Below are 13,004 nucleotides of genomic sequence, written 5' to 3' on the forward strand. Positions count from 1 at the left end.
TCAAATAGAATCATTTAGAGCTTGTTAAGTAAATAAAAGTGCCTCCATAAAGATTCACATGACACCTAGCTTTTATTTCAGGTACCTAATTTCTTTTTAAAAAATTGCCTAAATTTTGATTTACATGAGAGACTATTAGAACACCTCAGCAGTTTAAAAAGTAGCTTAAATGACCACAGATTTAAAATATAATATCACATGGTGAATATTAACTTTTAATGGTCTCTGATAAAAAGTTATTTAACTGTCTCTTACTTTCTGTGTTATATTAAAAGTGTTATATTTCTGAATATTATTTACAACATATTTACTTGTTACTTTAACATCATATTTTCAAATCAAGATCTCACCAGAATTTTTGCTAGTTTGTTTTTAAGCTCTTAAGTGACTTAAAATCAAATTTTATTGTATTTCACGGAAAAGATTATTTTCTAGCACTGCATGCAGTATAGCAAATGACCTCAGTAACAGAAAAACAATTATTTTCATTTACACAAAAGTAATTCTGTTTACTTGATGGAGGGTTTGTCTTTCAAGGGGTGCAAATCTTCGAAGAAATCTCTTCTTTTTTTCCATTAAAAAAATCTTAACTGGAGGATAATTGCTTTACAATATCGTGTTGGTTTTTGCCATACTACAGCATGAATCAGCTATAAATATATATGTGTCCCCTCCCTCTTGACCCTCCTCCGACTGTCACCCCATCCCACCCCTCTCGGTTGTCACAGAGCACCGGATAGAGGTGCAGGCCTAGGGACAGGCTTGTGGCCACAGCAGGGGAACGAGTGGGTGGGGCAAATTGAGAGAGTAGTCTTGAAGCATATGCATTACCATATGTAAGAGAGATAGCCAGTGGGATTTGCTGTATGATACAGAAACCTCTTCTTCTTAATGTTGTTTCCCATGCTTAGGAGGTATTATTTCTTTAGTGTTTCAAATCAGAATCTCAGGTACACAAAAAGTGAGACTTTGGTTTGAAATACCAAAGACATACTCAATACCCCATTTCAAGGTTATTTGGTCAAAAAATGTATATTAGAAATAAAAAACACTTTCAGGCAACATGGTGGAAAATAGACATAAGAAAAAGTAAGACAAGAAAAAGTAGAAGAGGTGCCCCTTTGTAGAGTTTAAAATCCACTGAATGTATTAAGGGGAAGTGAGCAGTTAAAGACCTTTCCTAAAGGATAACCTTCCTCATGTGTAAGGTGTTAGGTCAATGGACTCATAAGAACAGAAAAGGAAATTTCAAGTACAGAATATGGATTTGAGTAAGATATATCTAACAGGAGCGGTTGATCCATTTGGCACAGTTACCTTTCTCTAGTCTAAAGCATCAAGAAGGAGATTTTCTCAGAGAGTAGCTGAGTTTCCTTGGTCTGATTCTGCACATATACAGTTTTCTTAAACCAGAACCTGAAGTATAAAGATGTAACAAGAAACTTGTGAAGGCTTGCCTGCCAGTACTCTTTGATCATAATAAATAGTACGATTGCTCTGAGTTTTATTATGAAGAGAATCAGCCCCACCATCTCCTGCTCTTCCATTGTCCCTCTTACCCCCAAGTCTGGCAGAATCAGTTAGCAGATGGCATTGCAGTCTTTACAGCAGCAAAATCGATCAAGTAATAATGCTGCCAATTCAGATGCAGGGCTAAAAAAAAAAAAAAAAAATCACCAAAGATGGTTCTAGCAGCAGGAAAAGCGTAGGAATCTATACCTCCAGCTTCTGATGTAATGAGATGCCTCTGTTCTGGTTCTGAACTGATCTAGTCACCCATTAGGGTTGTGCAAGTGAAATCTCATCAGCGCTTCTAAGCAGGGTCAACATATGACCTTGGGAGTTCTTTTCTTTCAGCAAGGATAAGCTAAATCCTCTCCTTCATAAAGCCATTTGAGTGGCCATTTTAGGTGGGTTTTTTTTTTTTTTTTTTCTTTTTAACTTCCAGCAGAAAAAGAGATGATTTCCGTCAGCTGTAGGCTTGCAGTGGAGAATCAAGAAATCAAAAGAACGGAGATCAAAGAAAATTGCTGAACTAGGTGTTAGATGCAGCCATTGATTTTTCTCCAGTTGTAGTTTTAAAAAAAATCCACAAAAATGGTAACGCATACAACAGTTGAATTTGTAATATGTTTCTGAAGCCAGAGATTGCTTCCTTCACGCTTTCACATGTAGAAGCGGTTTTGTATAACATGACATAATAAAGCAGATCCTTAGCATTCATGCTATTTTGTTGTCAAAACCTTAAGAGAATCTACCAAAGAGATGTTTTGTTATTAAAACCTCTGCAATATAAATGTGTTTTTTAATGGAGACACTTAGGACTTGACTTATTATTTCAGCAACATTTATTTACTGGGAATCTGGAAAATTCTGACATACAATTGATTACTATTTTTCTCCTATCTATAAATGCCATAAAGTAATACCTATCTGCTTTACTGGTAAGACTTCATTTATGTTAAGGGTTAACTACTGTTTACTGTTGTTACTTAAGACTTAAATGTATAGCTTCAACAAAATATTAATTATGTTTTTAAGTCATGAGTGTGTGGGTTTCTTAAGTTTGATTTCCAACAATTTCTGGGTAGCAGTAATGTTTTAAAATATGTCACAAACTGTTTTCATGTTGCATTCCCATATCTTGATGTATGATTTCCAAATGCTTATAATAGAACAGTCGTCATTAAAATAGGGTGGTGACATTATTATTAAAGGTAAAGACAAATAGTTCATTTCATTGGCATTTTATATGTTGGTATGCTATTTTCTATAGGGTGCAAGGATTGACTTGTTTTTCTTTGTACTGTATTGTTCAATTAAATAAGTCAGGCTGATAACTTAAACACACAAATATTCATAGTTATGAATTTTCTAAGCAGTCTAATCTCCCAATTATATAGCATATATTATAGAGGGCTTCCCAGGTGACTTAGTGGTAAAGAATCCGCCTGCCAATGCAAGAGAAGCAGGTTTGATCCCTGGATCAGGAAGATCCCCTGGAGGAGGAAAGGGCAACCCAATCCAGTGTTCTTGCCTGGAAAATCCCATGGACAGAGGAGCCTGGTGGGCTACAGTCCAGAGGGTTGCAGAGAGTCAGACACGACTGAACGACTGAGCACACACACACACATATAGCATAATGAAATAAACATTATTGTTAGAGTTGGTTTCTGTAATTTGCCAGTGGATGGAAGAAGAGGCAAAAATGCCTGCTTGTAATGACTTTTTGATTCAATAACTTGATAAAAGTTTTCTACAAAGTTTTAGTGTTTAGCCCAATTCCTGATGTCCCGGCAAGTTTTTGATGTAGAACAAATGAGGTTCAATCACAACTTGGAAAATAATTTAATATTTATGTATTATCATATAGATTATTTAAATTGCCGTTTCCACCCCATTTCATATTATGATTCTTGGTCCACTTCTCTGTTTATGGGTTTAGACTCTGTTGGAGTTTTCAAGTCTATGTTTATTGTTCTCTCCTTTTTGTATCATAGACAGGATCACGAGACCACTCAAATCTCTCCATTCCTTCGAGAGCTGCTCTTCCTGCTGACACAACTGATGTTGGGGATTTTTTGCCGTTGAAAGCTGAACTTGACACAACTTACACTTTCTTAAAGGAAACACTTATAAATTCTGTGCCCCTGGCATCATCATCTAACTCGTCTCCAGTGACAATGTCTGCTACTGCCAAGCGACCAGCTCAGATTGGATTATGACTTTATGAAATAAAAAGCATGCAGGAAGAGTTAACAGTACAATTAAAATTGTTTTGATGGGGGATTTTCTTATCAGTTGAATTTTGTTTCAGCTCAAGTGGCCGTGGGTTTTTAAAAATTGTGTGATATCTTGATGTGTTCAGGTATCTATGTCTCCTCGAATAATGAAATAACCAACTTTTTTTCCCCTCTAAGTTTTATTTATTATCACAGTTACTCATTTTTATGTAACATATTTTTAAATGTTAAAGAATGACACATTTTAGGTAATTTCCTTCAGACTTAAAAAAATCAATAAGCCATTTTAGTCTCTATCTATCAAAGTTGTTTCATACTTGTCTATTTTAAAGCAGGACTGCAATACTTTAATAGGATTGAGAGAGCTATTTGAAATGTATGCCAATGATTCCTGTCATTTCATGGCAGCCCTGCCATGGTTCACTGAGCCCCCTCTTCTCTCTTGTCAGCTCAACTGAAGACAAGCATTTAGTTGCAAACTTTAAGCAGGTTGTGCAAAACAGAAATGATGTGACTGCTTCTCCTCCTGCACAATAATGTCACTCCTGGTCAATGTGAGAAGGTCAGGTTGCTCCTTGTAAAGCTACATGATACCACTTGCCCATTTGAACAAGTTAACTGCTGCATCTGGTCCCTGCAGGCATTGAAAACGCCTCCTTTTTAGCAAGCCTGCTTGTGATAAGAAAGTCGAGCACTTGTGCTGGGAAGATGTCTGTGGTGCGTTTAGGCACTTTTTAAGGACAGTTCCCACACCAGTACAGCAGGTAATGTATTTAGTATAAGCTGAAAAACTTCAAGGTAATGGCTGTTTTGACCTTCAAAATAGACTCCTTTTTTGTTTGTGTGGTTGGTAGGACCCAAGAGTGACGCCCATCTTTGATGCTGACAGAATTTAAAACAAGGCCATTGCCCTGCATTTTCTGCCTTGTAGCACACAAAAGTAAAATTGTATGTCAGGCCGAGATGTCGGGGAGCTGACAAGATGCCCCAGTGACATTTCAGCTAGAAAGAGCAAGTGTCTTGCAACCAAGTGGTCAAATATCAAATAATAGGTCAAGCAAGAAGGAGCTGAGTTCTAACCACAAAGAGGTTTCTGGGAACTTACTTGACAAGCTTTTGGGTGCTTTGTGGCTTGACAAAGTGATGTTCTGTTGGGTATCGCTAGACAGACTGTTCTTTATCGCCTTCAGAAGATCAGACATTGACATTGATTAAACTCTTTAACCCTTAAAGGTTAAATCCTTGCAGTTTGCATCATAGTAAGTGAAGAACAAAAGGCTATTTGTAATACGTTATTTGTTTTTGTTTTAATCATTTAACTCCCCAGTGATATTAACTTCTGATGTGAGCTGTACTTTCTGACGAGTTTTGATACAAAAATCCATATTTTATATTATGTTTCATTATGGAGTTTCATTATAGATACATTAGAAAATAACAGTATGTATTATGGAATCTATATTGTCTTAACTTTACAGTGACATTTGATTCAAATATACCCAATTTTTAAGAATTTATTAATTGGCCTTGGTAAATAAAATTGGTGTACTATTTACGTATTAGCCAAATCAACCAAGTGATTTACTCCATCTGAGATAACACAGCACTATGGCTGTCATGCTGTGTATTCTCATAGTGCTGGGCCGATATAATAAGCTTTATATAAATCTTTAGAAAGCTATTTCTATGAAGTAAAATTACATCTTTAACCAAATTTCTCTTAATTCTTTCCTTGGAGTTCTTTTTATTAACCATTCTGGGTTTTTAATATTAAAGAACATTCCCTGTTTAATGTAATATAACATGTATGAAATTCAACTTGCAAATTTATTAAAACACAGAAAATGCTGTTGTTTCTATACAGATCATAGAATAATTTCTGCATGTTTCAAAGTACTTTCTTTTGCCGTTCCATATAGTAATTAAGATATTGGCAATATAGGTATAAAATATGATTCGTATGACATCATTGAGCTTCCAATTCTCACATTGTAGAAAAACAATGTCACCTTACATCACATATATGTCTTGTGTGTGTATGTTTGTGTTAAATCTGTTTCCATATCCTAGTAATTAAAGGGGAAGGAGCACCTTTGTAAATTTTGCCTTGGACAGACCTTGGTCTTCTTGCCTTAATTTTACAGTCTGTTAATGGGATAACACCAGAAATAAATGTATATGTCTCTCCATCTATGTGAGTATCTGATTTTATAGATAAACTTTATATAATTAATTCTGAACCATAAATTCAAAAAGATTATTAAATCAAATCAAAGCATGTCACATTTATATCCAACTAGATGCTAAAGGCCATAGAGACTGAAGGATGAGCCTTCTGAGCAATCATTAGTATTCACTACCAAATATAGTAATTTTTATACCATATGCTTTTTTCCCCAGAAGTCAGACCCAGCAGGAGGAGAAGATTTAATGACATATCCTATGGAGATCTGAGAAACTCTAGACTGCTTCCGAGCACCTCAGTGACCAATCGCTGCATATTTGAGATCTGTGTTGTGTTGACGAGGATGGTTGCTCTATCAGCTTCTTTACTTCCTTAAGAATGATGTATAAAATAGACTTTTCTCAGGAGGACAACTTCAAATATTTTTGGAAGGGAAGAGAATTTTACTTTACCCTTTAGTATGTAGATTTTCTTACCTTCTGTGATCTAGAAAAATACTGTATCATCCATCACTATCAAAGGGATTCTTAAAGTTATTGTTTTGGCACCTAAATCATGCTTACTTATTGAGATTTTTTGCCAGAATGTTTAACATAAACATTTTAGACTGATGTAATATGAATGCAAAGAGGTGTACGAAATTGAGAGAATTGCCAGAAAGTGAAATTTGCTCAGTCGTGTCCGACTCTTTGCGACCCCATGGACTGTAGTCCATGGAATTCTCCAGGCCAGAATACTGGAGTAGGTAGCCTTTCCCTTCTCCAGGGGATCTTCCCAACCCAGGAATCGAACTGGGGTCTCCTGCATTGCAGGCGGATTCTTTACCAACTCAGTTATCAGGGAAGCCAATTCAGATAACTGCCAATTCAGTGATGATTTAAAGACAAAGGTAAATAGCCTCTTAAATAGTAGAATGATAACTTTACCAAATGTCTAACTTTACTAAACTTGGCAACACTATTTATTTCACATTTATAACATCTGTTATCAAGTGCTCAATGAGAGCATTACTATTTTCATGTTACTTTATTTACCAGTTAGAGGTGACTTCCCTGGCAATCCAGTAGTTAAGATCCTGCACTTCCACTGCAGGAGGTGTGAGTTTGATCCTTGGTTAGGGAGCTAAGATACCCGCCCCCCCAAAAAAAGTATATTTACAAGTTATATCTGAATTCATTCTATAGACAATACTGAACAATGGTAAGTTGATCTTACTTTACTATGCACTTTTTATACACTAGTTTTTTAATATAAAAAATGGAAAGTAACATATTTGTTGAGCAACTATTCTATGCCAGCTATTATAGCAAAACTCTAATGTTCTGGGTATTTCCATTACCATTTTATAGATGAATAACTTAGCATCTAAAATGTTAAGCATTTGACTACCTAAGATCACACAGAACCTAGTAATTACTAAGTCCAGAGCTATAACTCCAAAGCCCACGTTACTTCTACTTTGCCAGGCCTGACTTCAATAAATAATTAGCAGTTTTTAAAAAGGGCAAAATTTTTAAAAAAATTTCATGACTAGTTAGGAATAATTTTCAGAAGTGTGTTTTGGTATGAAATCTAGATCATTTATCCATTGATTGGATAAAACACACCCCTCCCTCTGTATGACTAGTAATGTGAAGAATAGTAACCTTTATCCTTACCTTTCAAAGGACCCAGCACCATTTATTTTGTTTTCTAGTGTCTCTAACTTGGGCTCAGAGACTGCACAAATGCTCTTAGGACAGACCCTCAGTTGAAAGCTATTGATGGTAAGCCAGCCTGACCAAGCTATAACTTTCCAGTGGAAAATAATAGCATATGCTGAGTAAAGCTGATCAAGAAAGCATTAACTTGTATATCTCCTAGGATGGAGATGGAGATTTTAAAAGATGTTTTTTGAACTGATGTCATAGACTGAATAATGACCCCAAAGATATCCCTGTCTAATCCCTAGAACCGTAACTTACATGGTAACAGGGACTTTGTGGGTGTGATTAAGTTAAGGATCTTGAGATGGGGAGATAATCTTGGATAAGCTGGTAATGCAGTCACAAATATCCTTGTGGGAGAGGGAGCCAGAAGCTGATTTGACTACAGAGAGGAAAAGGTGATGTGATAATGGAAGCAGAGATTCAGGGGATGCCCTTTTAAGGTGAAGGATGCGGCTGTGGGCTGAGGATACAGGTGCTGCTAGAAGCTAACACAGGCCAGATCGGAAGAGACTCACCTGCCAAGGATCTAGAAAGGTAAGAGAATAAACCTGTGTTGTTTAATGCCACAGTTGTAGCCCACCAGGCTCTTCTGTCCATAGAATTCTCCAGGCAAGAATACTGGAGTGGGCAGCCATTCCCTTCTCCAGGGGATCTTGCTGACCCAGAAATCAAGCCTGGGTCTTATGCATTGCAGGAGGATTCTTTATCGTCTGAGCCATTAGGGAAGCCTTTTCAGCCACAAGTTTGTAGTAATTTGTTACAGCAGCCATGGGAAACTAAAACAACCAGTAAACTTTAATGTTTTTTGAAAAGATTCATGCATTGATCTTTTAATATTTTCTAACGAAAATAATTTCTTCTTTTAAATTATTCTGATCAGTTGCTTTCATAATTGAAATTCACATATTTTTAGGTTTCCATTTTATATTCCTGGCTTCTGAATACAATAAACAGTGATTGTCTAGCTGGGACATTTAGTCACTTTTCTATTGCCATCATTTTTGATAGTTTTTAAATTAACTTGTGACTTCAGTGTGTATTTTAATGTTCATAGCTTTAAAAAGGTATCATGCTTTAAAAGGTATGAGGGTCTATTGTTTTAATTTGGTTCCCTTTTTGTTGACATATTTCTATAGCTTTTTTACAAAAGAAATTCAAACTTGAAAAACTTTATGTTAGTCATAGCTTAAAATAATGATTCAGAATTTATAAATCATATCTTAAATGCACCAGAGCATTTTATTTTTACCGTTTACCCATGAGTTCAACGTATGTCCCTAGTCATTTATCCATTTTTTAAATTACAATTGAAGTGAAAAAAATTTTAATAATTTCCACACAATGAAATCTTCAAAAAAATTTTATTGTATAATATTTGAATATATTTTGTCTTCACTTTGCTGAAATCAAGTAGTTTAAAAAAATGGTATCGTTCAGTGAGAACAACTTGAAATGATTATGTTCAATATAATGCAACCTAAACTACTGAAAGCTTAAACCTAGAGTGTTAAATATTTCAAATACAGCAAAAGCAAGCAAATAAACAGAACCACCTCTGGTTTTGTAAGGAACACATCCATCCCTCCTGGTTAAGTGAGACATAAATATGTACATTTTACGTATTGGTGGAAGAGCTCCATCTTTTCTCAAGAACCTTGGTAGTTGTATAACGTCTCTTTTCTGGCCATGGAATGTGTTGATTGGCACACCCGGGGTATCAGATGTCCTATGAGTTCATACCTTGGGTGCTTTCATATTTTCTCTGAACTATTCCCTGCATGAGCCTTTCCGGTTTGTTTGTTTTAAATCAAACTGACTCACAAACAAGTCTTCCAAACTGTGTCTTCTGTGCAAATTAAATTTCCATCGACATCTCAGATGGAAAATTTGTTCTTAATCTTTGCAGTAGTGAGATCTAATTGATATTGCATGCTGTCAGTGGTAAAATATCTGGATACAGTGCTAGAAGGAGATAAAACAGAGTTCTGCTCTTTCCTCTAAATCACCTTGTGTGTGGGTTTGTTAGACGGTCAGACATAGGTTTTCAAAGCACTGACCTTAATGCTAGTCATGCAGCAGAAGTGCCACATAGGTTTTGAAAACTACTGGGTTAATGTTATCTGAAAACAGGTTTTATTTTTGTGGTTTAATTGAGTCATGCTTCATTGTCTTTTATTGCATGTTAATGCCAATGAAGTGCTGATTGTTGACAGAGTCCTCCCAGCGAAGCGGCTCCAGAAATGTTGAGCTGCTCTAGGAAACTATGTAAAATAAAAAGTCTTATTTAGATCTGTAGAAGACTCCGCTGACAGGTTAAGAGCTATCAGATATTCATAAATATTCACTAATAACAAGAATATAAGGGGAGCTACCTGTTCTCAACAGATTCCTTCTGTTTGGGGGTATTTATATAAGGAGGAAATCTTAAATGTAATCCAGAGTAAATGGAATCATACTCAATGCCTAATAGAAAGCACCATGTAAAAATAAATATGGAATATATACTAAGATAGTGAATTTTTGCCTTTTTTCTTCCAGCAATGGGCAAAATATATTTTTTTCTTTCATTTTTCTAAGCTCACCTCTGAACTGAAAGTGAGATGCTGTCCCAATAAAACTGCATGGAAAGCTATAGCACCTGAACACTCCAACTCATTGTGAGTCCTTTCATGGTTCCAGAAGCACATCTTGTAGTCACACTTAAGTTTTCTTCTGGACTGGAGAGAAATAATTCCTAAGCATATATTGTGAAGACTAGAGAGAGATTCCTATGAAGCAGAATTCACATTCACAGTCAGAATTAAAGTCGTGCTTTCTGATAGTTAATGGTGGTGACCATCCATAACATCATCTATAGGAAATGACAACCCACTCCAGTATTCTTGCTGGGACAAACCCAGCAAGCGTTTGTGGACAGAGGAGCCTGGCAGGCTACAGACCATGGGATCGAAAAGAGTCGGACACGGCTGAGCAGACACGCACCACACTACACCAGTCTCTTCAATAAATGAGAAAAATGGACAGTTACATAGAAGAATGAAACTGGACCTCTATCTTACACCATATACAAAAACAAATTAAAAAGGGGTTAGACTTGAATGTAAGGCCTGAAGCCATGAAACTCCTAGAGGAAGACAGAGGCAGGATATACTCTTTGATATCGGTATTAGCAATATTTTCTGGTCCTGTCTGCTCATACAAGGGTAACAAAAGCAAAAATAGACAAATGGGACTGTATCAAAGTAAAAGTTTTTTTGCATAGTGAAGAAAACTGTCAACAAACAAAAAGCCAATGTACTGAAAGAAGATATTTACAAATTATGTATCTAAGAAAGGTTATATTCAGTATGTAAAAAAAACTTATACAACTTATTATCATAAAAACAAAATAACGATTAAAAATGGGCACAGGAGCTAAATGGACATTTTCCAGAGAAGACATAAAGACACATGAAAAGATGCTCAGAATCACCTATCATCAGGGAAAAGCAAATTGTCTTATTTATTATTGAGTCATAAGAGTTTTGGATACAAGTTCCTTCTATATGTTTTGCAAATATTTTCTCTCATTTTTGTGGGTTGTCTTTTTACTTATTTAACAGTTCCCTGCCTCTTGAGAAATCTGTATGCAGGTCAGGAAGAACAGTTAGAACTGGACATAGAACAACAGACTGGTTCCAAATAGGAAAAGGAGTACGTCAAGGCTGTATATTGTCACCCTGCTTATTTAACTTATATGTAGAGTATATCATAAGAAACACTGGGCTGGATGAAGCACAAGCTAGAATCAAGATTTCTGGGAGAAATATCAATAACCTCAGATATGCAGATTACACCACCCTTATGGCAGAAAGTGAAGAACTAAAGAGCCTCTTGATGAAAGTGAAAGAGGAGAGTGAAAAAGTTGGCTTAAAGCTCAACATTCAGAAAACTAAGATCGTGGAATCCTGCCCCATCACTTCATGGCAGATAGATGGGAAAACAATGGAAACAGTGGCTGACTTAATTTTGGGGGGCTCCAAAATCACTGCAGATGGTGCCCGCAGCCATGAAATTAAAAGACGCTTACTCCTTGGAAGCAAAATTATGGCCAACTAGAGAGCATATTAAAGAGCAGAGACATCACTTTGCCAACAAAGATCCATCTAGTCAAGGCTATGGTTTTTCCAGTAGTCATGTATGGATGTGAGAGTTGGACTATAAAGAAAGCTGAGCATCGAAGAATTGATGCTTTTGAACTGTGGTGTTGGAGAAGACTCTTGAGAGTCCCTTGGACTGCAAGGAGATCCAACCAGTCTATCCTAAAGGAGATCAGTCCTGATTGTTCATTGGAGGGACTGGTCTTGAAGCTGAAACTCCAATACTTTGGCCACCTGATGTGAAGAGCTGATTCATTGGAAAAGACCCTGATGCTGTGAGAAGGGGGATGATAGAGGATGAGATAGTTGGATGGCATCACCGACTCAATGGACATGAGTTTGTGTGAACTCCGGGAGTTGGTGATGGACAGGGAGGCCTGGTGTGCTGTGGTCCATGGGGTTGCAAAGAGTTGGACGTGACTGAGCAACTTAACTGAATTGAACTGAAGCAAGAAAGTTTTAATTTGGATTTAGTTTTTTGTTTTTGCTTTTACATGCTTTTGATATGATATCTGAAATCAGTGCCTAATCCAGTTCACAAAGATTTGTTCTACAGTTTCTTGAGTTAATTTCCGTATATAGTATGAGGTATTTATTTTATTTTTCAAGGAAATTCAGTTGTCCCATCACCCCTTGTTAAAAGACTACTCTTTTTCCATTAAGTTGTCTTGGCACACTTCATAAGTCATTTTCCTCTGTAGATCTAAGGGCCTTTTTCTAGAATCTCTATTCTTTCTATTGATCTATGTTATGTCTATTCTTAGCCAGAACCACACTGTCTTGATTACCATAGCTTTGAAGTTAATTTTTGAAATTGAGACATGTGAGTCCTCCAACTTTTTTTTTTAAAGGTTGTTTTGGTCCTTTATGCTTTGTATTTCTATTTGAATTTTAGGATCAGCTTTTTGCCAAATGATTTTTATGCATCTGTTGAGATGATCATGTGTTTTTGAGCTTTATTCTATTCATATCATCAGAGAAGGCAATGGCAACCCACTCCAGTGTTCTTGCCTGGAGAATCCCAGGGACGGGGAAGCCTGGCGGGTTGCTGTCTGTGGGGTTGCACAGAGTCGGACACGACTGAAGTGACTTAGCAGCAGCAGCAGAAGCAACATTTCTGCTATACCACTGGAGTGGGTTGCCATTTCCTTCTCCAATGCATGAAAGTGAAAAGTGAAAATGAAGTTGCTCAGTCGTGCCTGACTCTTAGCAACCCCATGGACTGCTA

General features: G+C 36.5%; 1 protein-coding gene across 8 annotated transcripts in view; it reads left to right on the forward strand.

Annotated features, from left to right (window-relative positions):
- Window positions 1–5,925, forward strand: part of CCDC171 (coiled-coil domain containing 171) — a 344,777-nt gene extending 338,852 nt beyond the window's left edge. For all 8 annotated transcript variants that reach the window (XM_010857037.1, XM_010857035.1, XM_010857032.1 and 5 more), the window contains one exon: window positions 3,501–5,925. In XM_010857037.1, coding sequence (XP_010855339.1) covers window positions 3,501–3,725 — 225 coding nt within the window. In that variant the 3' untranslated portion in view covers window positions 3,726–5,925. The remainder of the gene's footprint in view (window positions 1–3,500) is intronic.
- Window positions 5,926–13,004: the final 7,079 nt, after the last annotated feature.

Source organism: Bison bison, unplaced genomic scaffold (assembly GCF_000754665.1).
Source record: "Bison bison bison isolate TAMUID 2011002044 unplaced genomic scaffold, Bison_UMD1.0 scf7180017864376, whole genome shotgun sequence".
Classification (NCBI taxonomy): Eukaryota; Metazoa; Chordata; class Mammalia; order Artiodactyla; family Bovidae; genus Bison; species Bison bison.